General features: G+C 40.3%; 1 protein-coding gene across 12 annotated transcripts in view; it reads left to right on the forward strand.

The window, feature by feature from the left end:
* The window catches only part of LCLAT1 (lysocardiolipin acyltransferase 1), a 198,826-nt gene that overhangs the window by 97,052 nt on the left and 73,779 nt on the right, over positions 1–27,995 (forward strand). For 11 of the 12 annotated variants that reach the window (XR_005224831.2, XM_007071694.4, XM_037895586.2 and 8 more), the window contains one exon: positions 11,102–11,248. Coding sequence is in view for 11 of the 12 variants with exons in the window: in XM_007071694.4 (XP_007071756.1) it covers positions 11,102–11,248 (147 nt within the window). In the remaining variant the exon portion in view is untranslated. Of the gene's footprint in view, positions 1–7,655; positions 7,764–11,101; positions 11,249–27,995 lie in introns of those variants that run through there. The other variant, XM_043543544.1, reaches the window with a different exon arrangement.

Here is a 27,995-nt window from a genome sequence, read left to right on the forward strand (position 1 = left end):
GGTTCTGCAGGGAAGGCTGAGGAACTGCCAAGTTTGGGAAGAGCTTTATTTAAAGTGTGCAATTTTAAGTTTAAAGCCAAACTCTTGGAAAAGGGAAGTTTGGACAATTCTGTGGGTAAAGTGGGTTGGTTTGTTCAAAGCAGGACAGGCACTGCACCTCTTTCAAAATAGTTGCCTCCTCTCCTTTGTTAGCCTGTGAGAATTCTCCCTCATTCCTGCCCATTTTACACGTAACTAGTTACTGTTGCATATTTTGTAAGATATATGGAAAGGAAATTCATACAGCAAAAACTGTGTGTTTAATGAGTTCAGGATACAGCAGGACGCACTCCACGCAACCAAAACCTTAAAAGTCGGGAAATGAAAAATTAAGTCTCAGACACCCTTTGCCACCTTCACGTTGCCTACAGTTGTGGAGGTCAGAAACACTCAGCTCTCAATAAGGCATTCACTTTCATCTAAAACAGATAACAGAGCGATACATACCCCAGCTTAATCAAACTCTTGTTCTTAAAGCAAAATCTTAACTTTCTTCTTACTCTGTTATACCAAGAAATTTCCTGACGTGAGCTGCAGAAGAACTAATGTTCTTTGTGTACGTTAATCTAGAGAAGAGCCACATGGAGTATCTTCAAAGTAGGCTTGATGAATTATTAGAATATGAGCTAATGAATAGACCCCAAAATAGAAGGGATATACTTCTGGCCCTATGTTTAGAGACCGACTAGTAAATCGAATGCACGGCTAAAAAGGCAGTGCTAATAGTAGGGTATTAGTTTTGTGGCACAATGGAGTTCATTTTACAACAGTTCGGCGGGTTGGAGCTGTACGGAAGGGACACCATTGCTACTTGCTGTGAGATGCTTTAAACTAGCATGCAAGAAAATGCTGTGCAGAATCTGGCAGAAAGGGAAGGAGTGAATGAAAAGTGAGATCCATGAATCCAGCAAAGATATGCACATGGAGACTTTCTATAGGAACTTGACTGAAACACAGTGCAGCAGCAAAAGCTGGTGGGGGTTAAATACAGAAGGGTAGGGATTGTTAGACATCAGTGGGAGCAGTTTATGCTTCATGTCAATCCTGTGCTTTGCTTTTCAGTGCAGATTTTTAAATCCATGTCAGGACTGCAAATGTATATTCAATAGATCTTGTGATAAATATCAGTAGGAAATTGTGGCCAAGGAGTGTAATTATACATTCAGCCAGGCAGTGTAGAAAATCTCATATTTTACCCCCATGGCCCTACCATGTGATATGAAAGGCTTTTAATTGGTACTAATAGCTGAAGAAAAGCCTTCAGCAGTTTTGCAGTTCTGTTTTAAAAAGCCTTTGCCCATTTTGTAAGCCTTTAGCATTTAACCGAATCTTTTAAAGGTCACAAGGAAAGACAATTTAGAAATCCATGCAATGCCTCATCAGTGCCTTGCAGATGTCATTGCCTCCGTTTGTTAGTCATCAAAGTATAATATTTCAAGCCAGAAATTATTTAGAATTCTGAAATTAAAATAAATTCTTCTCTCCTAGTACCTTTCAGTTTAATCTTTTCAGATGAATACCTTTACATGAACTAATTGTACTTGATTAAAAATAAACAAATACAGAGCATTTGATACATTTACAAAAGGCAATTGTTTTCATTCTTAGGCAGCTACATGGTGATCAGTACTTTAAGTATTTCATTCAGAATTGTGTACAGCATGGGGTTATGTGTAACACATTCATCTGAGTATCTCTGAGTACTTCATAAACATTAAGCCTCGCAACATCCTGGTGCTAAGTACCATCCCAATTTTAGAGTGGGAAAATAAATTTGAGAGGTTAAGAATATTACCCAAATCTGATAAATTAGGGGCAGACCTAAGGCTTGAACCCAGGAGTGCTGATTCCTAGTCCCCATCTTTAGCTAATGCACTCTTTGTGCTTGGGTTTTTATTTGTATTTGGAGGCTTAATATGCAGAGGAATGTATGTTTGGAGGTGAGCAGAGTTAAAATATCTGAAACATGATTTAACAACTGCATACTGCACATATGAGGACTTTCTATTTAAGAAATTTATATACTTACTTTGCTGGTAGATGATGCCTCATTAGGAGTTTTTGGGTCACTTTTTATAGATGTTTACAAATTATTAATTTACAGTACTTTAATATACAAAAAAACCTTTGAATTGATTATATGCGAGTTGTTTCTTTTTTAATGGATGGTCTTTTTGTTCCTGGAGACTATATCTCTGGTTTAATAATGCATGCAATAAAGTTTCCAAACTGCTATATTAAATTTCAGTAATCTCAATTTCAGAAATATTACTGCAGCATTTCTCTACTACTTGCCAAAGGCATGGTCCCCAGGAATCACTATTCACTTTGTTGTTCAGCTGTTGCTGCAGTTTCTTATATCAGTGGTTCTCAACCAGGGGTCCGGGGCCTCCTGGGGGGGCCATGAGCAGATTTCAGGGGGTCCGCTAAGCACGGCCAGTGTTAGACTCACTGGGGCCCAGGGCAGAAAGCTGAAGCCACACCACACAGGGTTGAAGTCCGGGGCTCTGAGCACCAATACCTGAGGCCGAAGCCGAACTTCACGGGGGCCCCTGTGGCATGGGGCCCTGCTTGCTACCCACTAATTCCGGTCCCGGCTTTTATACGCAGAAAACCAGTTGTTGTGGCACAGGTGGCCCGTGGAGTTTTTATAGCATGTTGTACAGGGGGGCTCGGGGGGGGAAAAAAAAAAAAAGGTTGAGAACCCATGTCTCAGATGACATCATCAAAAACTACTCTGGCACGTTTTGCAATCGCAGTTCTCTAGGAGGGTTTCTAACAGCACTGGCAGTTTCTTGCGTATTAAAATCAAATAGAATTTTCCTAACTCTCCTCTGAATGTGCATATACAAACCTCTGTTCTCACCTCGCTTTTTAGCAAAGATTTAATAGCAGATTCAATGATAAAGTGCAGGGTGGGTGTCTCGTATTACTAAAACTTGATTACTTTCTCAAAATATACTGCAGAATGCATACTAAAATTCACTTACTACTTAATAAAGTGTTGTAAATAATTGGAAGTAAACTGTAATGTCAAACAAATGGACAAAGAATGATTTCAAGTATTGTCTGTCTTTTTTTAATCACTTAACTTGCCAGTTCTCAAAACTCCTGACGTTCAGAATGCGTCTCCTATTCACAAATATGAATCAGTGAGGTTCTGCTGGAAGCAGAATGTGTATTTTAACCATCAGTGATTTTCATAGGGTTATAATAGTGGATGAAGGGACTGCAATGATACCTGGATTTTAGGGGAGCATTTGGTACAGTATCTCAAGCCTTAATCGAAAAAATAAATTAAAATTGGCTTTAATCTGAGCACAGTTACATGAATTGAAAAGTGGCTGAAGGACCATAATCCAAGTATATGTCAGTGAGTGAAACGAGGTATCCAGTCGCAGCTGCCTGGATGCGTATTGGGCCTTGTTTCAGTTAATGTCTTTGTTAATGAGGTGGAAAAGATTAAATAGTACATTGATTAAATTCACAGATGATAGGAAAGAGGATGGTGCTGCAAACATCATTGATGATGGACTTATCTCATGTTAAGTCCTTTCATGTTAATGGAAAAACATGAGTTGACACATCTTGAGAAACATAATTTGAAATATGGATATTCCAGGGGAAGGCTATCAAAGAATTCATCAGAACTGTTTTCACAGCATTGCAAGACTTGCTGTATTCTAAAAGCCTGCCTGCTATACCCGAAGACAGAGAAGCATAACAAGAGGGCAAGAAGAGGGAAGGGAAAGGTGGGTGAGGTAGACAGTATGTTGGTTGGGAGAACAGAGAGCAAAGCTGCTGAATTTAAGAGAAATGAGGAGTAGTGTCCATTATGGGCAGTTATTTGCAAATCCTAATTGCTATATTCAGCACTCAGGTACTACTATGTCGACTACTAAAATGGTCTTCCATACAAAGATCTCAAAGCATTTTACAAACATTAAGGACTCCATGTTTCCAAACACCCCAGTGAGATAGACACAGACACAGACACACACATCCCCCCCCCCCCCCCCCATTTTAAAGATGTGTAAACTCATGTATGGGAAGGTCAAATGATTTGTTCAAGGTAACACAGCAAATCTAGCAGAACTAAGACTAAATTTTTTCCCCAGACTCCCTTTCCTTTACCTCTTGACTATGCTTCCACTTCATTGACCAAACCTTTGGCTCAGTTACATAATCGGAGTAAAGGACCTGTTAGCTCCCTGTTCCTAAGTATGGTGATTCTGTAGTGGCCTGAACACGATGATGATTGGTCTTGCAGAATGGAAAGAAAGGACTCAATGCCTGCTCTATGGGACCAAGGTGCAGTCACAGGGCATAGATTGCTTGTAAATTGTATCCTCATCTCCTACCCATTAGTCATCCCTTCTCCACAGAAACCCTTTCTCCCTCTTTCCTCATAAAAGGGCTGTGGAAGTAAATATAGACCCATGACTCCAGTAATATCTGAGGAGCAATTGAAGGGGGTGATTCAGGGTGCAGGGTCATGGACTCTTCTCTGTTGAGTTTTTTTTTTTTAACCCATTTTTGTGGATTCACTGAACAAACCAATCCTCACTTATTTTTAATTTCTCTATTGCAGAGGAATATGCCTGTAAGGAATAGAATTTTTACGTAGAGTGGGAAAAACACAGGAGTTACTTCCTCTCTAGTTTAAAAAACCCAAAATTTACTGTATGTGGGTGCACATGTGTGTAAAATGCAACTCTCAAGATAATGCTGTCAAGGTAATTTTAAATATATATATATATGAATGAAACAAGGGTGAAAATAGCATTTTACATTCAACTCTGGTGAAAAGGGCCAGGCAATGGGTAGCAAGATTGTGCTGGTGTTCAGAAACACAACTATTATGAGATTGAATATCTACTGTACCACTAGGCAACTGGAAGTGATATGAACACTCCTGAGTCATGCATTTCCTCTCTCAACTAATTGCTGAGTGATAATTCATTAAAGGAATGGACCAAGTCAAATGACAACTGTTCAATTCATTATATACCTATTAACTAAGCATTAGAGATGAACATGTTAAAAACATTACCATGAGAGGATACTCTGTATCACAAAGATTGGTACAAGAAGAATTTCTTAATTAATGTTTTACATGCATCAAATTAGAAAAATAATTTAAGAATTGCAGTGTTTTAAAATGTGATTTGATTATGGTACTTAGAGCTGACACTGACTAAAGGAAACAGTTAAATATCTCAATTGAAGTGGCTTTTCAAATCTATTTTTAACGTTCCTTTACTAACCAGAACTTGTACTAATCAGAATTAAATACAGTGCAACTCTGTGTTCCCATCTCAAAAACCACGTGATAACATTTTTTCACTATAACATTCTTCTCTTTTGCAGAGCTTGTAAATGGGAAGTATAAATGCTGCTGAGTGTTACTTTTAAATCAAGGAGATCCACAATTGTGCCCCATTTATAAATGTCAGTGCAATGAAACAAATTACATAAATAACTGTTAATGAACCACAGCTATAATCAATATTTTGTGTACACAGAAATCAGGCATGTGCAAGTGACTCCTACCGATCTTTGTGCCTATGTGGTGGTGGTACATCAGAGGCACCGATTAGAATCAGGCTCCATTGGGCTAGTCTTGAACAAACTTATACTTACTGCCCTAAAGCGTTTCTGATTTGAAACAAGAATCAACAAGTGTGTCTGACAAACGATAGAAGGGAAAGGAAGAGAGAGGATGGCTGACAGTGATAAGATCCCACAGCTACATATGTTAGTTCTCTGCACAACTTGGTATGTCAGAATCACTTATTTATGGGGGAAACGTTTTTGAATTTAGTATCCGATATCCAGCGGCCCCAAAACTGAGTGCCTGCTGGTTTGCTGGATTTCTTATTGACCTCATGGCTTTTGAGGGATTTGAAAGAAGAGAGTGTAGTGGCTGTATGGGTTCATTCTGTGAAGACTTTCAATGTGTAAGGGACAGCTTGGAAGAAAGTATGGAGACATGCAAGAGCGAATTGGACATCCAGTTCAAGACTGGCATAATTGACAGAATGGAGGAGGAAGGTGTGAAGTATGATTAGAAAAAAGCAGATAGTTTGGATGAGGCAAAGTTGTGAAGATCCTTAAATGTGAGGTTAACTTGTATTTGGTGTGGTGGAAAACAGATTCTGGAGAAAGGTGTGGGGGTGACAGACCAGGAAAACGAACTTAGTGGCTGTGTTTGCCCCCTCCTCCAGTCTGCACTAATCTGGGGGTTGGAGAGGCCAGAGAGGTTGGCAGTTACCAAGATGTGAGATTATGAGGTCTTGGACAAGAATTCTAGCTGTAGGGACAGGATTCAGTTTTGCTTTAGAAAAATATGGAGAAAAGAGATGCCAGGACTTGAGCACAACTTGGATCTCTGGCTTGCTGGAGAGAGTCAAGTCAGATGATACCCTGGATGTGGGTTTGAGGGTTAATGTTAACACTGCCAGAGAATAGGCAGAATAGAGAGGATTTAGGAAGATATATACTATTTTGTGTATCACATTTTAAAATTTAAGGTGGTGTATCGTGTTATAGTAATTCCTATAGGAATACCACAACTTTGAATTTCTTGCCATATTTTCTGGTTAAATATCAACAATAAATGTTGCAATCGGGGAGGCTTTGGCATTTAAAATTTTTAAAAAAATCTGTTTTTGAGAAACTGTCTTAAAAATGTTCAGTGACTTTTAAAGAATGACTGGCTGTTTTTTACCAAACTTCTCCCTCTCTGTGCTCCCTTCTCTCCTCCTACCTCCTCCCCCCAACAAAAAATGAAATGTTTGGACTAAGAACAAACATGAGAAATTTCATCCAGAAGTGTGTTTTGTCCCTGTCTCCCTCCACCCATTGAAAATAATGTTTTTTGGTGGGAAAGGGGGCTTTGAAATTAAAATGTTTCCTCAGTCGTAACTATAGAATTGTTAATGTAATAATGTTGTGTGACTACTGGAGAGTTATGTATGCTAAAGTTGTTTTATCCTCACCCCAGGTCCCCAGAGCAAATTACTGCCTATATGCAATATATTTCTCCAATTCAATAGTAGCATTTCCTCTCCCTTGCATGTATGATCATGTGACGGACTACAGTATGTAGTCAAGCCACAATAAAACCAAGATAGGTGTGAAAAATAGACTGTGAGCATATGCGTGCTACTTACTCTAGCAAAAAACAAAGGTTAAATGTCTTTAATCAGAATTACCCTGGAATTGAAACCAGTGTCTATCTTTTGAGTCACAAAAAGCTGATTGAAAAGGTCATTGTGGCCAGCTGCTGCATGTTTCTACAATGCTAACCACATAGCAAGCTTGAGCGAGAGTTATATAATCTATGTTAGTGAATGCTTTTGAGTACATTTGTGAGTTAACATTAGTTATCAGAAATGTCAGGTATTACAGGCATAGTATTTGTTTTGGCAAAGAAATGGAATTGCATTATTTGGTTTGGACTAACTTCCCTGTTTGTGTTCCATATTTTCCCATTTATCTTTCCCGTGAACTTACAAACCCAAGGGCAAGCTTTTGCTTTCCAGTAAAAATAAACATTGATTTCTTTCAGACTAGCAAAATTCCTGATGGCCAGGAGTCCCAGACAACCAAAAACATAGTCCAGACAAGAAAAATTTAATTACTGCCTATTAGACAGTATGTTGAGCTGAGCTTTACAGGTGACTGAACAGCATGCCTCACCTCACACTGCAGATGAGAAGGTGCTTCCTACTTGTTTATTTTTAAATACCACTTATAAGCAGCAGTTATCAGTTGGCACATTAATGAATTCCTCCCATAGATCTGCCCATCCTATTTCACCCCAAAATACATGATGTATGTGTTCTTCCAATGGTGCAATATGGGCCGTTTGCCTTCATGTGACAGAGACAAGAAAACCAAGATGGCACATTTTCACCTTACTTTTTTTTACTGTAACCTTACTGTTAGTTTCCTGTCTCCCCTGTAAACTCTGTACTTTTAAACTCCAGGCAGAGGTCTAAAACCCTCCCAGATCTGCAGGATGTTTTGCGTTTCAGGCGCAGCTAGTACCATCCACCTAACTTCTAGGGCCTAAGCTGCCTGGAGGAAATGGTGGGGAAGGTCTAGTGGCAAGTTTTCTCCCGTCTCTTTCCAGCAGCAGGTGGGACCAGAGATAAGTCTCTCCTAGTGGGCTGTCGTCAGCACACTACCAGCAAGTCTCCAAGTGAGCACTTTCTTTGCCTCTCGTTTTCCTCAGGCTCTGTAGCTGTGAGAAATCTTGTTCTGAATAACTCAGACCAGACAAGCTAGTTTCAAGACTCTGTTACCAACCAATATAATAATTTCATAAATTGTAGTTTTGTATGAGTTAATTTAGTGGTGGTAGTAGCAGGATATTAAATGTATGAAGTGTATTGGCTGAAATAATTACACAAAAGTGAAAACTACCAGAAGCAAAAGAGCAACATTTTTCTTTCATTAAGGTGCCTCTTTCCACCTTGTCCCACTTGCCTGTTACTTCCTCAAAGTTCTGCAAAGGGTATTCGTTTTACATATATTCCCAGTTTTGCTTCTGTGGGGTTTGTGTGTGGTTGGTTTCTAGAACTTGGGAGAAATTTGAAACTTTCCCCTTCTTAGTAGGGTGGACCTGTAACAGGCAAGACACAACTTGCAACTTCTTACCCTGTAGTCCTCTTCGTCCTCCTCCTTTTGTTGTCACATTGTGTCAAAGTTGATGTTAGTCACTGTGTTGACCAGTGACAAAAAAGTAATTATGCAAGTAATTTTGGGCAGCATTTTGAGGCGCAATACCAGTTAGCTTTTCCCTCTGCTGCACACTGAATGTCCAGTTTTCGCATCAGTTTCTTTGTTGTATAATATCATATACCAGCGGCTTTAAAAAGAGTGTGTTCATTATTTTCCCCGTTTGATTAAGTACATCCTTATAGTTTCAGTACACTCTTGTACACAAATTATGGAGTTCAGATGAGATGAGAACAACAAAATGGGATAGCTTGTAGCCTGTTTGGGAGAGAAAATAGGTTTTTGAAACTAGCACAAGGACTGTTTAAAAACTAAGCTCTGAATAGTTCATTTAAAATATTTATGGCACATTCTTACACTATAATAAAGGCCAGTGCTAAGAAGAAATTGTAAATAAAGCTACAACTTAATTTGGGCATGGTCATGTGATAGAGTTTATTAAAGAAAATTTTGTTTTAGTTTGTCCTTCTAATTATTACCCCAAAATGATCCTTCTAAACACTATATCCATATGACCAGGTCTCTGTTCTTAATTGCCATTGTTTTGGCACAATTTGTACTGATTGTAATATGTTGTTCACGTTGAATGTGGAAAGCTGACTGCTTCCTTTTGAAAGCAGTTTCTCCTGTATATCCTGAGCCATGTCACTGAAAGTATAGCATGGATATTTAGGCTCTGTCTACGGTTAAAATATATACTGATCAATGTTTCCTCTAATTTTTGACAGGCCGTGTGCGCAAAAAATTTCTTCTGTGCAAATGTTTGTGCGCGCGGTGTTTTGCCATGTGCACTGGGTTTAGGATCTGTGTGCGCGCGCACACGCACGCACAGCTTAGAGGGAACAGTGGTACTGATACAGGAGTGTCAGTCAGGGGTATGAAAAAACCCATACCCCAACAGACATAGTTATGCCAACAAAAACCCCAGTGTAGAAGCAGATATGCGGACGCAAGAGTACTTCTGTCAGCGTAGCTAATGTCGTTCAGGGAGGTGGAGTCCCTACGCTGGCTGGGAAGTTCTTCCTGCCAGCGTTTGTTGCATCTACGCTAGGAGGCTATGCCAGCATAGCTGTTCCATCATAGACTCTGTCGTGTAGACTAAGGCCTGGTCTACGTGGAAAAAAAATTAGGTCATATTAACTATGTTGCTCAGAGGTGTGAAAAATCCACACCCCTGAGTGGAGTAATTAAGATTTTTCCATCAACCTACCTACTGCCTCTTGGGCAGGTGGATTACCTGTGACAATTGAAGAACCCCTCCCATCAGTATAGGCAGTGTCTACACTGAAGCACATATTGTTGTGTAGTAAATCATGCCAAAAAGATGCACAAGTGGTTTGAAAGAGAATTGCATGTGGCCCCTAACTTGGAGATTATGTATGGTTATGTCAATTCCACTTGTTTAATATATCTTCTTGATGTTAGGCATAAATCCTCACAACTGTATTGGGACTTGCATGTGCATGAGGAAAGCTATACCTCAAATTATGCTATAAAGTAGTGCAAAGGGAGTACTGCTTTATATTATGACCTATTAGTGATAAAATAATTTATTGGAAGTTGTATGCATCAGAAACCTTGTAGCACAAATTTCTTGTAATGTCATAAATATTTTCAGTATGACACGTATTTACAAATATTTGAAATCCACTTGTATATACTTTTTTATTTAATTGAGAAAATGTTTTAAACAAAATATTATGCACTTAAACTTTAAAACTTGCATTGTGCCATCATAACCACTTACATTTATATAGTGCCTACTCTTCCAAAGCACTTTACAAACTGAAAGTGACATGGACTTTGCTGACCACTGAATAGCAATCACCTCTGGTTTAAGAATGTTATAACAACTTTACATAACTTCAGACAGAAAGTGAAAAATACAATATCCTATTGAATTTGCAGTGGAAATATAGGTTGGCAGAACTTGGTTACCAGAGTTAGAAATTGTTTAGACACAAAGACTAGTGTCACTGTTGTGAACAGTGAATTGAGGTCTTTAATACCACATCCGCAGCATAGTGTCCCCTAACTCTGTTCTGGGGCTTGGGTTTAATAAAGGGAAGATTTTTACCATATGGGTAGTGAACACCTCTTCCAGCAGCACCAAAGTGCTTCTTGAAAGTCCACCCCGTCAAGTAAGGTCCCTGTTACAATACAAGATGGCTTTTCTTATGAAATTCCATATAGCTGGAGGCACAGTTTTTCTTCAGTAGTTGGGAAGTAAAAGTTTAACCTCATGGATGCAAGCAAATGAAAAACATACAATGAAATGTTACTAAATATATATATATTGTTAAACTTACTCTAGGTTGGGCAATGCAAGTTGCTGCCTTTATTTTCATTCAGAGGAAATGGGAAGATGACAAGAACCACTTCGAAAATATGCTGGATTATTTCTGTGACATTCGTGAGCCACTGCAACTCCTCATCTTTCCTGAAGGAACTGATCTCACAGGTAAATTATTGTCTCCTCTTGGATGTAATTAGGTAGAAATTTGTATGTATTAAGGATATAGTTCCAAAATGTAAAAAAAGTATCAAGTGACTATGGATTCTCATGAACAGTAAATGTTAATAGATAATCTAGTATACCAGTGTGACATGTTGGATCACAGAAACCCCTTGGGACTGCTACCTCATATGCTGAGACTAAGCCCGTTTTCCTTGGCAGCTCAGGACTTGAGTACGCTGCCTGGTTGTGCCAGACATGCTAGCCTGCTACAAACACAGATCGAGGTCTGAACCACGTCCCCCAGAAGCTGCAGGCTTAACTGAAAACAGCTTAAGAAGTGCTCCTGTCTCCAACATCCAGATATCCAATTCCCAATGGGATCCAAACCCCAAATAAATCCATTTTACTCTGTGTAAAGCTTATACAGGGTAAACTCATAATTGTTTGCCTTCTATAACACTGATAGAGAGAGGCACAGCTGTTTGCTCCCCCAGGTATTAATACTTGCTCTGGGTTAATTAATAAGTAAAAAGTGATTTTATTAAATATAAAAAGTAGGATTTTAAGTGGTTCCAAGTAATAACAGACAGAATGAAGTAAGTTACCAAGCAAAATAAAATAAAAACACCCAAGTCTAAGCCTAATACAATAGGAAACTAAATGCAGGTAAATCTCTCCCTCGGAGATGTTCCAATAAGCTTCTTTTACAGACTAGACTTCCTCCTAGTCTGGGTCCAGCAATCACTCACACCCCTGTAGTTACTGTCCTTTGTTCCAGTTTCTTTCAGGCATCTCTTTGGGGTTGAGAGGCTATCTTCTGAGCCATCTGAAGACAAAATGGAGGGGTTTCCCAGGGCCTTATACAGTCTTTCTTTTGTGGGTGGAAATCCCTTGTGTTTTCCTGTGCAGAATCACAGCTACAAGACAGAGTTTTGGAGTCACATGGGCAAGTCACATGTCCATGCCTGACTCAGTTCTTTACGGCCGATGCCATTGTTTACATGATAGTTTGAACGTTCCCAGGAAAGCTCAGATGTGGATTGGCATCTTTCAAGGTCCATTGTTAGCTAAGTATACCCAATTACTTGAATAACCCCTTCACACTATGTTGACCAAATCTGCCTTATGTGCTTCCTACAGCAAACACTTTAAATACAAGCATAGAGCCAGTGCTCATAACTTTAGATATAAAAATGATACATGTAGACAAATAGGATGAATACATTTAGTAGAACATAACCTTTCCAAAGATATGTTACATGGCATATCTAGCATAAAACATATTCCAGTTATGTCACATTTGCACTCATAAGCACCAGTATGTTTCAAATTGGTACTATATATGACTTCACTCAGGGTTTAACCAATATTTCAGACTTCAGATGAGTTTTTGGTAAACTTCTGTTAAAACTTTCAGTTCCATTTGGATGTATGATGCTTTGAATAGGATAGGTTGTTTTTTAAAGTCTGACAAGATTGTGCAACCAAGGGTAAGTCTTTTGGCCTATCTGTTCTTGAGTTTTCTCCACTGGTGGGGGTATAATAATGCTTACCTCCTTTTCTAAAATGCTTTCAGACCTATGGAGAAAGTGCTAGATAAGTGCTTATTACATTACTTTTCTCTGCTTGGTGTTACAGGGAAAAACTGCCTCAGAATATTGGATATAGTTGTTCTTAGGGTTATACAAATATTTTATAACTATCTTTTTTTGTAAAAGGCAAACTTTTTAAAAGCATTTCTCTAAATCAAGTGTTAACACATCTACTCCACTGAACTAATTTATATTGAATTAGAAGTTAGTAGTATTTGTTGAACCTTCAGTAAAAATAACCACCTTTTAAATATAACTAGTTTAGGAAGTCCTGTGGTAAGGTGCTAACCAATGCTGATTATATTATAGCTCTTTTTATAAATTCTTTTTTTCCTAACACTTTCCCGTTCTTTAGGTATGGCTTAGGCTGTGTCTACGATAGAGAGCTTACAGCGGCGCTGCTGTACCAATGCAGCTGCGCTGCTGTAAGCTCTATAGTGTAGACGCTCTGTGCATAATCTACTCTAATCAACATAATTAATCCACCCCCAATGAGCAGCAGTAGTGCTGTGTGGGCAGGAGTTCTCCTACCCACATAGCACTGTACGCACTAACGCTTATGCTGGTGTAATTTATGTTGCTCAGGTGGTGGAATATTCATACCCCTGAGCAACATACATTTTGCTGACATTAGTGATAGTGTAGACATAACCGTAGTAGTTGCTTTTGGTAGTAGAGTCATGAGGATTTGACTAAGCTAGTCTTTCACCAATGAGCATGTGATTTAAGAGCTTTGCTCTAGATTCTACTCCAGCCACATACTCTGGATTTTATTTTGAAGCCAGGTCTGAAAATATTTTGCTTGATTTATCAGTATCTAAAGTGTATTGCTAATTTTTCTCCCGTTCCCCATATCCCCAGTGAGTTTATAGATGTTTCTGGCAGATGAGCATTTATAGTGCCTGAAGGTACCGTAATCAGATTTTAGGAGGTTATAGAAATTTTCTTAATCTGATCCATGCTCCCAAAGGATAATGAGTTGACTGACTATACTTAGACAACTTCACCTGACATCCTCTTGTTTAAATTTAATAAATTTGCATGTAGAGCAAGGAAGGAAGATAGAAAAAAAAATGCATCCATTCATCAACACCCTGCTGTAGGTTTTTTCTTCCATGGAGGGAGTAGCTTTCCAAATCCTAAATTCCTGGAGAGAATTCCCCTCCTTTAGCTTAGATCCATGGGTTGAAATCCTGGTCCCATTAAAGTTAATAGCAATACTCCCTTTGACTTCATTAGGGTCAGGATTTCATTCCTAGCTTTCAGAGCTGTTGTTGCCTCCTCTAGAATCTTGAAAGACTTTTTTCCCTACTATGCTTCCAGGCCACTTCACTTCTAATCCTCATCATTCCTTTGCATGAAAAATAGATTTTAAAGAATGGGGAAGAGTTTCCTCTTTATTTTTCTGATTTGTAGTTAATAAGGAATTGGTTGTACACTGAGACAACAATAGCCTCTTCACATCCATGCTGTTAACATTGACCAAGGGCATGGCTGCCTTGAAGGATTAAGTAAGTCTCTGAGAGACCATACATTGAACCAGTTAAGGAAAATAAAAGGGCAATGCATATGCCCTCTGCAGTAATAATACAAAGACCATAGCCTGAACTTAGACAAATGGCACAAAGACCACCAAATAAGAAATTGATTGTGGTCAGATGTTTCACCTATTATCAGAGTTTCTATGCATATTGTTTTCGCTGCAAAGAATAGAAACTCAAGAAGAATTAAGCTATTTCTCTAGTAGCAGTTTTCTTTTGCTAAAGTGCACATATACTTACATCTCTCTGATTCTGATCCTGCACTGTGTTCCATGTGGGCAACTACCTGCACCACCCAGTGTCCCATTGTAATCTGTCTAACCTTCCCTTTCTGGGGTAGGTTATTGAAGAGGTATTGAAATTCCATCTTCAGCAGCATCTGATTATTCTCCATTTTTTAACATTCATTTTTGGTCTCATTAGTTGACAGACTGCAAGGCAATAGACCAACGTCATACTGATATGGTTTAAACTATCAGCCTCCATCAATACCATTGACCTTATGGTGTGTTTGTCTTGTATCACTGCTCTTGGAGAAGTCCTAGTGGGTTGGTGGGCAAATGCTCTTCTTCCCATAGGGACGTTAGTTAAATCTCATGGGATTAAATCTAATGTTCAGTTTCTTCTGGCTAGCACACTTCTGTCGGCTTTGGCACTTTCAGAGTAGTTGGATTGCTCATTCTGGGCAAGTGAGTGTGGATGGATGGATGTGCTCCATATTCTTGGGGAAATGTTGAAGTCTCTTTGTCTAAATGTTGTGAAGGGCAACCAGATCCTTTAATGGTCTGAACCTTGATGGATCAGCTTGTGAACTCCTTGCTCATGCTCATGAGCAGTTCTTAATACAAATAATCCCTTTGATTTCAGTGAGTTAACTGCTCTCCAGTGAAGGCTTGCAGTCTGGCCCTATGTGTTTAGTAGTGATCATCGTTTTTAAAATGGTTTAATGTTTATTCTACACATCTATAGTTTTCGGTGTGTGTCTTGTTTCTTATTGGCACCTGAATTACTAGTACCCTCAGTCTTCACACTTCGCTCCACCAATCAGAAAATCCCTATGCCAAAATTTTTCTAGAACAATCTTATTTCTCTGTCAGAACTGCGCTTGTCTACACAAGAAGTTACATAGGTGTAATTACAGTGATATAGTCTGACCTCTATAACTACACTGATATAATCCCAGTGTGGGCACTCTTATTCTGGTGTAAGAATGGCTTTTTTTTCAGTTTAGAGACCCAAACTAAACTGGAAGAGGCACTCTTATACCAGAATAAGAGTGTCTATATGGGCAGTTATACTGGGTTAGCTATAGCATTTCAAATCCACACCCAGCCTTATACCGATTTAACTTCCCCATGTAGTTGTTCCAATCACAAGTTAGAAGCATTCCACAGAATCATGTCTCATTTTGTACAAAGCAGTCATTTTAAAAAGCTAAACCTGATGTCTTGCATTCTAAACTACCAAAGTGATTGCTACCTTGTACAATATTAAAAAAAACATTCTGGAGTTCTTGCTATTAAAGTAAATATCTGTCCCTGTCTGTCAGTGATTGTCTTTTTATGTGAACCATTAAAGTACACATTTTAAGATAGTATAGAAGACTTGGCAACACCCCTTTGCCAATTAATTCTGAGCAAGAAAAAAGGTATGCGAAGTTATCAGTGATATTACATTTAAATGAAACGTTACGTGAACGTATAGAAAAATCACTTTCAGGAAGTTGTTATACTATTAACATATCACCACTCATTTAAACCCCACGTTTAATCTTTTAGATGATATAAAACAGAGTTCCTGTACTCTTGTGGTCACTACAGATTCCATGGCACATTTTGCAAGAATAGAGGCATTCTCCTGGCCAAATTATGAGTTTGGTGGCTACTTCTGATACTGGGGATTATAGGTAGAGAAAACTGGATACAATAATATTCATGTACTTCACTGTATGATTGCTGTGCACTGTTGAACGGCTGCCATTTTCCATCCAAAGGTTATCTTCATGACAGCGGTAGCTGAAGTGACTTCACCTTACGTAAAAATTTTACAATGCTTTAAGATCTTTTGGGCAGGTCTTACATAAATATAAGGCATGGCTGCATTTTACTGTTGAAGTAATGATCCATGCATAAAGTTTGTAGGGCACTTTTAGAATGAAATATGCTATATAAAAATATGAATAATAGTAACTGTTTTCTTTTTCATAAACAATTTGCAAACTATATGTATAAGGGCTGGGGAGAAAATTTTTTGTTTGGTCATCATTTCCACTTTGAAATACTTTGAGTTTGGGCAAAATGCATCAGATTATTTCCCCCTTTTCTTCTCTCCCTCTCCTCCCCCCCCCCGCCCCCGGTACAAAATTCTGTTGCAAACACACTGCAAAAAAGAACCCCCAAACAAATAACAGAAGAACAAATAGTTACTTTTTCTGAAATCCAGAGCTCTACAAGAATTCAAAGGAATCTTATGTCCAGTGCTTCAGAAGCTTCAGCATAGCCCACCTTTTTACATGTTCTCTTGCTTGAACTCTTTGCCCCCTGTCCCTCAGCCCCAAAGAATTTTTAATGACTCCTTTTTATAAAACGGTCTAGTGAGGCATGGTGTAGCCCAGATCTCTGCAGGAGTGTTATGATATGAAATACAGGCTGTACTCTCTTAGGAGTAACTGCGGTGCCCCATTTGTTCCCTCTCTTTATGGTTTTCCATTGAGCACTGCGTGCCGTGGGACTACAGTGAATGTTCTTATGTGGTCAAGGGCGCTGGTAATACACAATCTGATGCGTAATAACTAGAAAATGGCATTAATGTCTTTAACAGTTCTCAGATAGCAAAAATAAGAATAGTTGCACAACATGTCCTTAAGTAGAATGTTAACCGTGCATAAATACGACTGCGATGGACACTCTGCAACCTCCCAAAATAGATGGATAAATGAAGCTCCTTAATTAAAAGGGAAACCTAACTGAGAATGGTCAGTTATTCAGGTTTGTTATGTGGGACCAATGATGGAGAGTATATGAAGTCTTGAGAGTAGTGGCATGGGTTTTCAGCCCAGGCCAGATAGGAGGAAAAAATGTGGTGCTCCTATACTTAATTCTACCGGCTGGTGATGCCAAAGTGAAATGCCGCTCACAGTTAGTTGTTCAACTTTTCATGATATGGCTGTCCTCTTCTTGATTGCTCTGATCAGGATCACAACAGCTGCATTTAAATGGTCATAATTGAACTTCAGCTTGAACACCTAATTCAGATGAATGGGGCAGTTCACAACTCTTATGTTCCACTTAAATAAAGCACATAAAAATGTGCATAATTTTAAGCATGTGAGTAGTTCTGTTGACGTGAATAGGGCTACTCAAGTGTTTAAGGTGAAGCCTGTGCTTAAGTGCATTGCTGGATGGGGTTGTGGAACTATTGTTTTAGGTAATCTGCAGATTATGCATACACAACCTCATGGGTTACACATGGTTCATGTTTTGAAGGCTTTTTCTGTGACCATGAAATTTAGAGAGTTACATAAAAAAAGTAGATCTTGGATTACAAAATTAAGCTATCAGGGAAAAGTATCAGCATGCTAAAATGCTCTGAGTTTGTACATTGTTTATTGTTTGGTTTTCAGTAGTAAAACCAGCTTAATGGCTCATAAAAGCCCATAGCTCCCAAAGTGAATTGAGCCCTGAGTGATTACTGTGAATTTCTTCCTCTAAGCCTCTTTAAAAGTTCATGAATTTCTTGTCGCACCCTATATAACACTATCCAGAGTAACACAACAAAATTCAGTGAAATATGTGGATTTCATTACGATAGTCTCAAACTTTGAGTGCAGGGCTTTACAGAATCCCACAATCACCTTTCGAGGTAATTATCCCAATCTCACAGATGATAAATTGAGGCACATAGTGAATAAACTACTTTCCAAAAGTGGCAGAACCAGGAATAGGACTCTGGTCAGAATACCCAGATCCTTATGCTGCTATTTATTATTTAACATTTATACTGTAGTAGCACCTAAAGGCCTCAACGAGTCTGGGTCCCATCTTGCTAGGCATTGTACAAACATAGAGAAACTGATAATTCCTACCCCTACGATTTTATAATCTAAAATACAAGATATAACAGCTGGATGAGACAAACAAGGGTATCAGAGTAAGGGCAGAGGGGATACTTTTTTTTTAGTCTAATAGGATGTGTGAAATTTGTAGAAAAAGTAATCTCAACTTACCCCCAGGTTTTTTACTGTAAGCATTAGAGATGAGGCATTCTAACCATTAGAGACACCCCCTCCCTTTTATAGTTACCCATTTAGACAGCCTAGGTCAAATGTATTTCTGCCTATGTGAGTCACACTTTTAATACAATAAATATTTTAAAATATACTCGGATAAAAATAACAGTGTACGCACTGAAAGACATCACAGAAGCAAACAGACTCTGACAGGAGACACCCGCAAGCCTCAAATAATGTCAGTGTATGTTTCTATCAGACAGTGAACGTACCCATGTACAATTTGAGTACACAAACTCAAATGCAATGTGCATCTTTGTTTTTAGGGCATGTTTCTTTAGGATTTACTTTATAGAGAAACTGAAACAATCCTAAAGGCTTGGTCTACAATACCAACTTATGTAGGTATAACTATGTGACTCAGGGGTGTAGAAAACCCACACCCCTTAGCAATGTAGTTATACCGACCTAACCCCTGGTGTACACAGCGCTGTGTCGATGGGGAGGCTTCTCCTGGGGGGGCTTCTCCTTCTCAGGGAGATGGAGTATCTATGCCAGTGGCTCTCAACCTTTCCAGACTACTGTACCCCTTTCAGGAGTCTGATTTGTCTTACATACTCCCTAGTTACACCTCACTTAAAAAGTACTTGCTTACTTCAGACATAAATCAGACATAAAAATACAAAAGTGTCACAGCACACTATTGCTGAAACATTGCTTACTTTCTGATTTTACCATATAATTATAAAATAAATCAATTGAAATATAAATATTATACTTATATTTCAGTGTATAGTATATTGAGCAGTATAAACAAGTCATTGTCTATCTGAAATTTTAGTTTGTACTGACTTTGCTAGTGCTTTTTATGTAGTCTGTTGTAAAGCTAGGCAAATATCTAAATGAGTTGATGTAACACCCTGGAAGACCTCTGTGTACCCCCAGGGGTACATGTACCCCGGGCTGAGAACCACTGATCTAACGCCAATAGGAGAAGCCCGCCCATCGCTATAGGTAACGTCTTCACTAAGCGCTACAGCAGGTCAGCTGCACCCGTGCTGCTGCAGTGCTGCAAGTGTAGACAAGCCCACAGTTAGCTTTTGAGTCGAACTGCTGCATACTGTATGTTTAATTATGTTGTCAAACATTTACTAACATCAGTGACAGTTGTAGACAAGAGGCTCAGAAATACTCTGTTACTATGTGAACTTGAAGATTTTATAATTAATTCTTGTAATCTATTTTGGTATAGTTCATAGCTTCCAGAACAGAATTTTCACTTAGAAACCAATACTCCATGTACTTTTTCAATGCTCTGTCATCTGAAGTTCTTATGCCAACACTTCAGACTGCAGTTCATAATACCCATCAAATTGAGTCTTATGGATATCCCTGTTACATTTTAGCTTGGAAAAAAGGTCATTAAAATTCCATGGAATGTTTAGTCTGTTTTACTTGTAAACGGTGAAAGGCTTAAAAGAATGGGAACCATTTTGGCTATCCGATAGGTGAAGGGTAGCAGACAACCTCAGTTACATTGTACATTTTAGTATCTGAAATGTTTACATACCAGACATTCATTAAGTTCCAGTTTTGCTTTACTTTTGAAACTGCAGCTCATTGATTTCCATAAAAATAGATCATTCTGCTTATTGCTTCTCTCCTTCTTCTGAAATATTTACTGTATAACTTGAGCTTCCTGTATTTAATTATCTAAACTATAATGCCTCGGTAGAAAGGAAATATCATTAATATGAACTACCAAGTTAACGTCACTTGCACTCCCTTCGTCTTGAGGGTTGCCTTGCATGTCACTCTGGCTGCAGCAATGCTTGGGGGATGCACCTTCTTGTTCATGACATTTTGACATTACTCTGAATGGAGGTAAGATTCCACACACTTTTTTCCTCCCTTATCTACCTCTAGGACAGTTTGTTGGAAATGAACTAAGAAGAAGTCTGACTCATATTCTTTTGATAAAACAAGCTTTATTATTAATAGAGGGAAAATCAAATTAACACAGAGAACTTTGCATAACATACCTCATCTGAATTCTTTGCAAAGCTCCGTGGGGTACATGCACCTGGCTTAGTTGCAGTGAAAAAAGAAAATGCCTTACATTTCTAGAGACTACTGTCCACTCTTTCCGCTTTCATCAGGCAGCCTGAGCCACTTACTCTTTCTGTTTCTTAGGCCTTGTCTAAATTGACAGATTTGGGTTAAACCAGTGCAGTTTGCATGTGTAGACAAGGCTTTATGCCCCTCTACCAAGACCTATTTGTCAAATCCCTACTCAGTGGTTTTATTTGATCTTGGAGGTGTTCTTTCCTGACCCTTAGCCACCTTAATAAGGCAAGGTGATTGAATTTTGATTTGTGTGTCCATTTTTCTCAGCTTAGGTGTTAGGTCATGTTAACTCAGTCTATCTGTACACATTGAATGTTAGTCTCTCATCTAAGTAGAATGTATTTGCCTCATAAGTTTCTCTTACCAATGTTTCCACTTGCTATGAAATACAAATTGACAGGTATGAAATTCTGTGTCTGGTGTGATAGATATGGCAATTTCCTGCAATATCCTGAACAAATCTTGTTGAAATAACTTTCATGTATCTTAGGAGTTTGTTATATTAAAAATGAAAATCTTCATGTATTATTGTGGGATTGTATGTTACATCTCTGGGGGAGACACGACTAATGTAAACCCTGAGAAGTATTATAAGCTTCACGGACACTTTTATTCAGGGACACTTGTTTTTAATATGTTTTCTCTGTGCTTTCATCTGAGGAATAAATGTGCTTGCTTAGAAGGAGCTGTGTGGTAACTTAACTGTGGGCAATTATGCCGTTTATAGCTTCCGGAGAGAAGGCAAAGCAGGCCTATTTATGCATTTGATTTGCTGGAGAACTCACAGTGTAGGCAGGGAACTTCTGCAACCTGGAAAATCAGGAGGGAGACACAGAGACAGAGAGTGACAGCTGAGGAGCCAGGAGCCTAGAATGGGTGCCCTTGCTAGACAATAGAGGGGAAATACCAGCTGCAGTTACCCTGAACTATGGTGGCAGTGTATTTGGCTCTGTAACAGTGTGAATTATATGCCAACAGCTGTGAAAGCAAATATTCTAGAAGGAAATAGCACAGAGAAAAGTCTTGATAGTCTTTTTGGGGAAGGAATAGCAGAAAAAGAGAGAGGGAAAATGAATTATGAACAGCTGAAGAAATATCGGCTGGTTGAGCTATGCAAAGAAAAGCAGCTCAAAACTGAGGAGCGGACAAAGACACAGCTAGTCGACTTGCTGTATCCTAACGACCAGAGGTGGAATTATGGTCCAAGTTCATGGGGAACATGAGCCCACTGGCAGAGGGCTCAGCAGGCAGGGAAGCTCTTGGAGCTAGAGCGACAATGTCAGTTCAAGTGAGAAGAGGAGAGCAGGAGAGCCAGTGCCAGCACAAGGAGAGGGAGAAGAAGGATCATCAGTATCAGCTTGAGATGTAAAAACTGCACCAGCAGGACTATAGTCTGATAGATGAAGCCAGATCCTAGGAACCTTTCCCAATGGGTGGCATAGACTCCAGATTACTTCCTTGCTTTAGGAAGGGGGTTCACATGGATGTGTTTCTGAAGGTTTTTGAAGTGCAGTGTAAATTGAATAAGATGGGGCAGAAGGAATGGTACAGTATCTAGCTCCACTACTGTTAGGGACAAAAAGCCTTGTCCATTTTCACACATATGGACAAAGAGGACTATAAAGATTATGAGCTCAAATTAGGAGTTAGGTAGCGGTTTCAGTTCAAATTAGGGGTTAGGTAAGGAAATGGGGAACTGGTTGGGGGGTGCAAACTCAATGAGGCCTACGAATTAACAGGCATTGAACGGTTCTATAAACTCTGCACCTCGCCTCTCCATTCTTCTCTCCCCGCTCCCTGAAATCATGATTAATAGACAAGAATCCTAGAGAAGTGACCGAACCTGGGAAATGAGCTAACCAATATGCAGACGGTCTGAGAGGAAAATCAAGGGAGATGGGGACAAAGCTGACCCACCCAGAAGGGAGACTCAAACCGGTTAAACCAGACCTGGGGAGGAGGCAAACCCTAACAGGCCCAAAAAAGGAACCTGGGGAGCTGATATATTTTTATTGCCACAAGTCTGACTTGCTGGGTAACATACAGTGTAGGCAGGGAGTTGGGCAGCCTGGAAAAGATCGTCAGGAGGCAGAGAGATATGGGTCTCCATCCAAGAGTGGTGTTGGCTGAGGAGCCAGGAGCCTAGAGTGGGTGTCCTTGCTGGCCCATGGAGGGGGAATACAGGTGATAGCAGGTACTACCATATGTTCTATCATTGTGCTGTCAGAGGTAACCTTTTTTTCCCCCTCTTCAGTCTTTGACTTATAAATCAATTTGTGTGCGCTTTATTTAGTAATTTAAGGCACAGTTTGGCAGTCTGTTCTCCCTATTCAGCCCTCCAGAATATGCTAGGTGTCCTCTCGGTATGGATGGGACATGAGGCCTGCTCCAAGCTCACATCTTAATTACCAGGAGGGGTACCAAGATGTACAAAGGAGTAGGGGAGGTGGGATGACGGCAATATCGGTAACATGACCTATTTATTCAGTGATGACTGTTGTACGGATCCTGGGTGGGAGGGAGGAAATTAAATGTCACAACTTTAACGTTAGTACCTACTTTTGATCATTCAACTAAAAATTAACTCCTAAAAATAGCTTTGGGCTATTTTCTTTACTGTTTCATTTGAAATGGGTTCTTTGATTTTGTTGTTTTTATTATTATTATTATTTATTATTATTTTGTTATGTAATTCCACAATAGAAGATTGTAGTGGTGATGGGGAGTCCTGAGAGGTGGCATGGTGAAACTAATGCCGAAGTAACTGCAGTTCTTTCAGATTAACTTTAGTAATAAGTTCCCAATTGATATTAAAAACATTTAAATAAAATTAGTATAATTTCTAAAGTATACTCAGTCCTAACCAGTGCTTCTCTCCCAAAGACACATGAAAGAGAAATTCAATTTGAAAGCCATGGAAAAAATTGAGGTCTGCTGCCTTTAAGCCCATTGGGTTCAGTTTTCAAAAGCATCTTAAGTGACTTAAATCATTTAAGGTATACTTGAAAACTATATCCATCACCAGTATGTGTCTGTACCTCCTTTTTTTTTTTAATACATCAACAGGTATTCTAAACACACTAGTAGGTCTTGTCCCATAAATGTCAATATATAGAAATACTTTGCGAAAACTCTACTGGCCTGGTTGATATTGCATGTGGGAAAGGTGGATCAGGTTGCCCAGCATTGCTATAATATGCAGCAGTAAGGTATCAAGTGTATATTTCTCCCTTTACATGTGCTATTATGAGTCAGTAAAAATCATTATCCAAAATTAAATGTTCACAGTTTACACTGTTAGTACTTAGAATTATTTTGAAGCCAAACTATGAAATGCTGAATGGCCACCAACAAAAAGATGGATTGCAAAGACTTTTGAATTTCTTTCCAGCAAAAATATGGCATATGCTAGGAAAGACTCTCATACAAATCTTACCATAATCTCATGAGCAATGCGAAATCCAAGTGTGAAGTATTTCCATGTGCTTCAGACTTGATGTTTGTTGTAGTTTCACGAGATTGATATTATCTTCTGCCAACTTTTTCCTTTCTTGACTCTTTACATCTTTCAGTATTCTTTTGGGTAAAATTCCTGTAGACCCTAGTTGGCTCCATAGATTCATAGATATTTAGGTCAGAAGGGACATTATGATCATCTAGTCTGACCTCCTGCACAACGCAGGCTCCAAAGTTTTCTGAAAAAAATAGTTCATTTTTTTAAAAATCTGACTCTCAATAAGCAAAATTCATATTTTTGCCTCAGCAGTTTATCAGATCACTGCATTTTTCTATCTTTCAATTCAGAATATTCAAATTAAAGGATGTCTGACAATAAATCAGCTCCAGTTCCAACTTCTGTGGTGGTCTTAGCATATGTAATTTTAAAGTGACTTCTTGAAAAACACAACGCTTAATTTCAAAATAAATCCATTGGGTGGAATGGCAAATAGCATGCTGTCCTTCCTTCCTTCCTTCCTTTTTTATTTATTTTTTTTTAAAGTAACTTGTTGATTCCTGGTATTCCAAGTGGCAGAGTCTGAGAATAACAGAGGTGTGATGCTTACAGTTTCTATGATAACTTTTATGTATATTAAGAGCATCACCTAGCCACCCTTCAAAATCGGCATGGAAACTCCCTCAATCTTTGTCACTTGCTAGTATAAATACTGATCCCCAACAAACGTATGGAGAGTGCTCACTGAATGAATGGCTGTTGAATTTTATTACTTATTAATTATTTGTGTTACCATAGCACCTAACCACCCTCATCATGGACCAGGGCATCCTTGTGCTAGGCACTGTATAAACAGAACAAAAAATGGTCACTGCCCCAAAGAGTGTATAATCGAATGACAAGACAAGAGACAACACATGGATACAGACATATGAAGGAGAACAAGGAAACGGACGTTCTTCTTCGAGTGCTGTCCCTGTGGGTGCTCCATTCCAGGTGACGGTGCGTCCCAGCGCCGTTGATCGGAGATCTTCGGTAGCAGTGCCTGGTCGGGACTCATGTGTTCAGCTGCTGTCTCACAGTCTCGTTAGAATCTGCCTGAGTGCGCGGGTCCCGCTCCACCCATAGTTCCTTCTCAACCGTCCTCGGCTGAAGTCAGGACTCGGGGCAGCGCTAACACTCTTCCCTGGTCTCTGAAGGAAACAATCACAAAAATATAGCAGTAGTTAGTAACATCCCAATTGTTTCCCTTCCTTTAGAATAGCTACTTAGTTAAAAAACAAAACAAAAACAAAAACTTTTTTCCTCAGGCTTGTCTCCCACGGAGAGACACTCCCCCAGCACTTCAAGTCCTATAATGCCAGGGGCTTCAGGATTTAAGAAATGTGTCTCTTGTCAGGACTCTATGCCAAAGTCCAATGGACATTCATGCTGCGTGAAGTGCCTAGGTGACACACACGTCCCTGCTAAGTGCCTCCATTGCACAAGCCTCAAAACCAGGGCTCATTGTGACAGGGACCTGTGGCTGAAAATGATTCTTATTCAAAAATCCCTGCAGCCGCCTCCGGAGAAGGGCACCTTTAAACCCTCTCCCTCAGGCTCCCTGGCAGGGTCCGAACCTATTGGGAGCACGGCTTCACCCTCTCAGGCAGGGCAAGAAGCCCAACTGTCTCAAAGTGGAGACTTTCACAAGGGTAAAGGGTCTCCTGCAAGATCCTGACACTCAGTGCTGTTAACGCCGAAGACAGGAGTCTCCGACCATCCCAGCACTTCAGCGGCTTTCGCAGAGTGCAGAGGCAGGGACGCAACTTCCCATGCAGGGAAGATGTCCTCGGCACCAGACCCTTTGGCACCAAAAATAGACCCAGTGCCGACAGCGTGCTCTACCCCGGTGCCAACAAGAATGTTGGCACCGAGTCTGCCCGCTGCTCATGCAGCAGCAGCGGACCTCCCGCAGGGCGCACACAAAAGACCCGCGGCACCGGGGAAAGCTAACCAAAAGTCTGTGCATGCCTCTGAGCACAGACTGCTTGCAGCACACTCGGACCCTAGAGAACAGCAACAACGGTTCCTGAATCAAGATGGTCTTTCACTGGCACCTGAGCCTAACTCTCCGCTCCTGGATACACAGTGCTCACTCTTTGACCAGCCACTCTCCCCACCTGACCTGACCACCTTTACTGACAGCGAGCCTGATATGCAACAACAGCAGGAGTTCTCCCCACCTGCCTCTCCTACTGCACCGGATCCTTTTACACCTCAGACCGTGGCAAACAACCACCAGCCTCAGTTTCCCTACTCTCTCCCCCCCTCTTCCCCCCCCCGTGGGCTACACCTAACTTCTGTCATCCAATGCCTTGGCCTGATTGATACCCTTGGCCAGCTCCTACTGCCACTCACCCTTATGCTTCTTCCACCAGACCACAAATTCCTTCTGCGCCTCCAGCTCCATCTACTTGTAGAGGGCCTGAACCCCGCTCTGAAGACATGGGCCAGGGACCATACCATGATTCGCCGAACCCCAACTCTCCAGCAGCTCCAGACAGAGCCCTCCTGCCTCTGCCTCCACAGCATTTGGACGACCTGAAACAGTTCTAGGAACTTTTCAAGAGGGTGGCAGTCAGCCAGGACATCCCTTTAGTGGAGGTCCAGGAGACACAACACAAACTCCTCAAAATCCTTCAACCGTCTGCGCCCTCAAAGATCACGCTTCCCATAAATGACACACTCCTAGAATCAGCTGACGCTCTCTGGCAGACTCCAGCCTCTATCTTACCAACTTGCAAAAAGGCTGAATGCAAATATTATGTTCCTGCTAAGGACGTAGACTTTTTATTCTCTTACCCACAACCAAATTCTCTGGTAGTGGATGCAGCGGCTCACAGAACAGCCACACTACCTGCCTACCCCGCAAGACAAGGACCTCAAGCGTCTTGACACCTTGGGCTGCCAGGTTTATACCTCCTCCACTTTGCAATTCAGAATTGCAAACTACTGCGCCCTACTTGCAAGCTATGACTTTGATAACTACAATAAACGCTTTGACTCCCATATTCCAGAGGACAGGAGAGCAGACTTTAAGTCAGTCCTTGTCGAAGGCCAGTTTGTTTCCAGAATGGCCCTCTAGTCGTGGCAGATACAGCTGCCCAAAATACCGCAACTGCTCTGGTTATGTGCAGAGCTTCCTGGCTCTCTGCATCAGGTATCCCCAAAGATCTGAAGACCAAAGTGGAGGACCTCCCCTTTGATAAAGACAAACAAGATCTTTCACACCATGAAAGACTCTAGAGCAACCCTACGCACCTGGGCTTCTACCCATCAATTCCCAGGAGACAAACGGTATCAACCTTACCAAAGACCACGTACACAACAGTATCACCGGCCTCAGAACAGACCCTATGACATGCCTAGGAATCGCCCTAGACCTCCTAGGTGCAGACAAAACCCAGCGCAAACAGCTACTTCCCACCCACTGGGAAATAAACAACAAATTTGAAGCATTGGTCGAGGGTCTGCAGGACCACTCCTTGACTCCACTGCCTACTTGCTCATTTGGCCACTGCCTCCAGGCTTTCCATCATTTCTGGCAGCAGATTACACAGGACCGTTGGGTCCTAGAAATAGTTCAGTCCAGCTACTCCATCCCTTTTATATCCCACCCTCCTACCCTTCCCCCTTTCCCGTCCCTCTTCAGAAACCCCTCTCATGAACACCTACTTCGCGTAGAAGTGGATCACCTTCTCTGGACAGGTGTAGTGGAACCCGTGCCGACACAATGTCAAGGAAAAGAGTTCTATTCCCACTACTT

Source organism: Chelonia mydas, chromosome 3, assembly GCF_015237465.2.
Source record: "Chelonia mydas isolate rCheMyd1 chromosome 3, rCheMyd1.pri.v2, whole genome shotgun sequence".
Taxonomy (NCBI): domain Eukaryota; kingdom Metazoa; phylum Chordata; order Testudines; family Cheloniidae; genus Chelonia; species Chelonia mydas.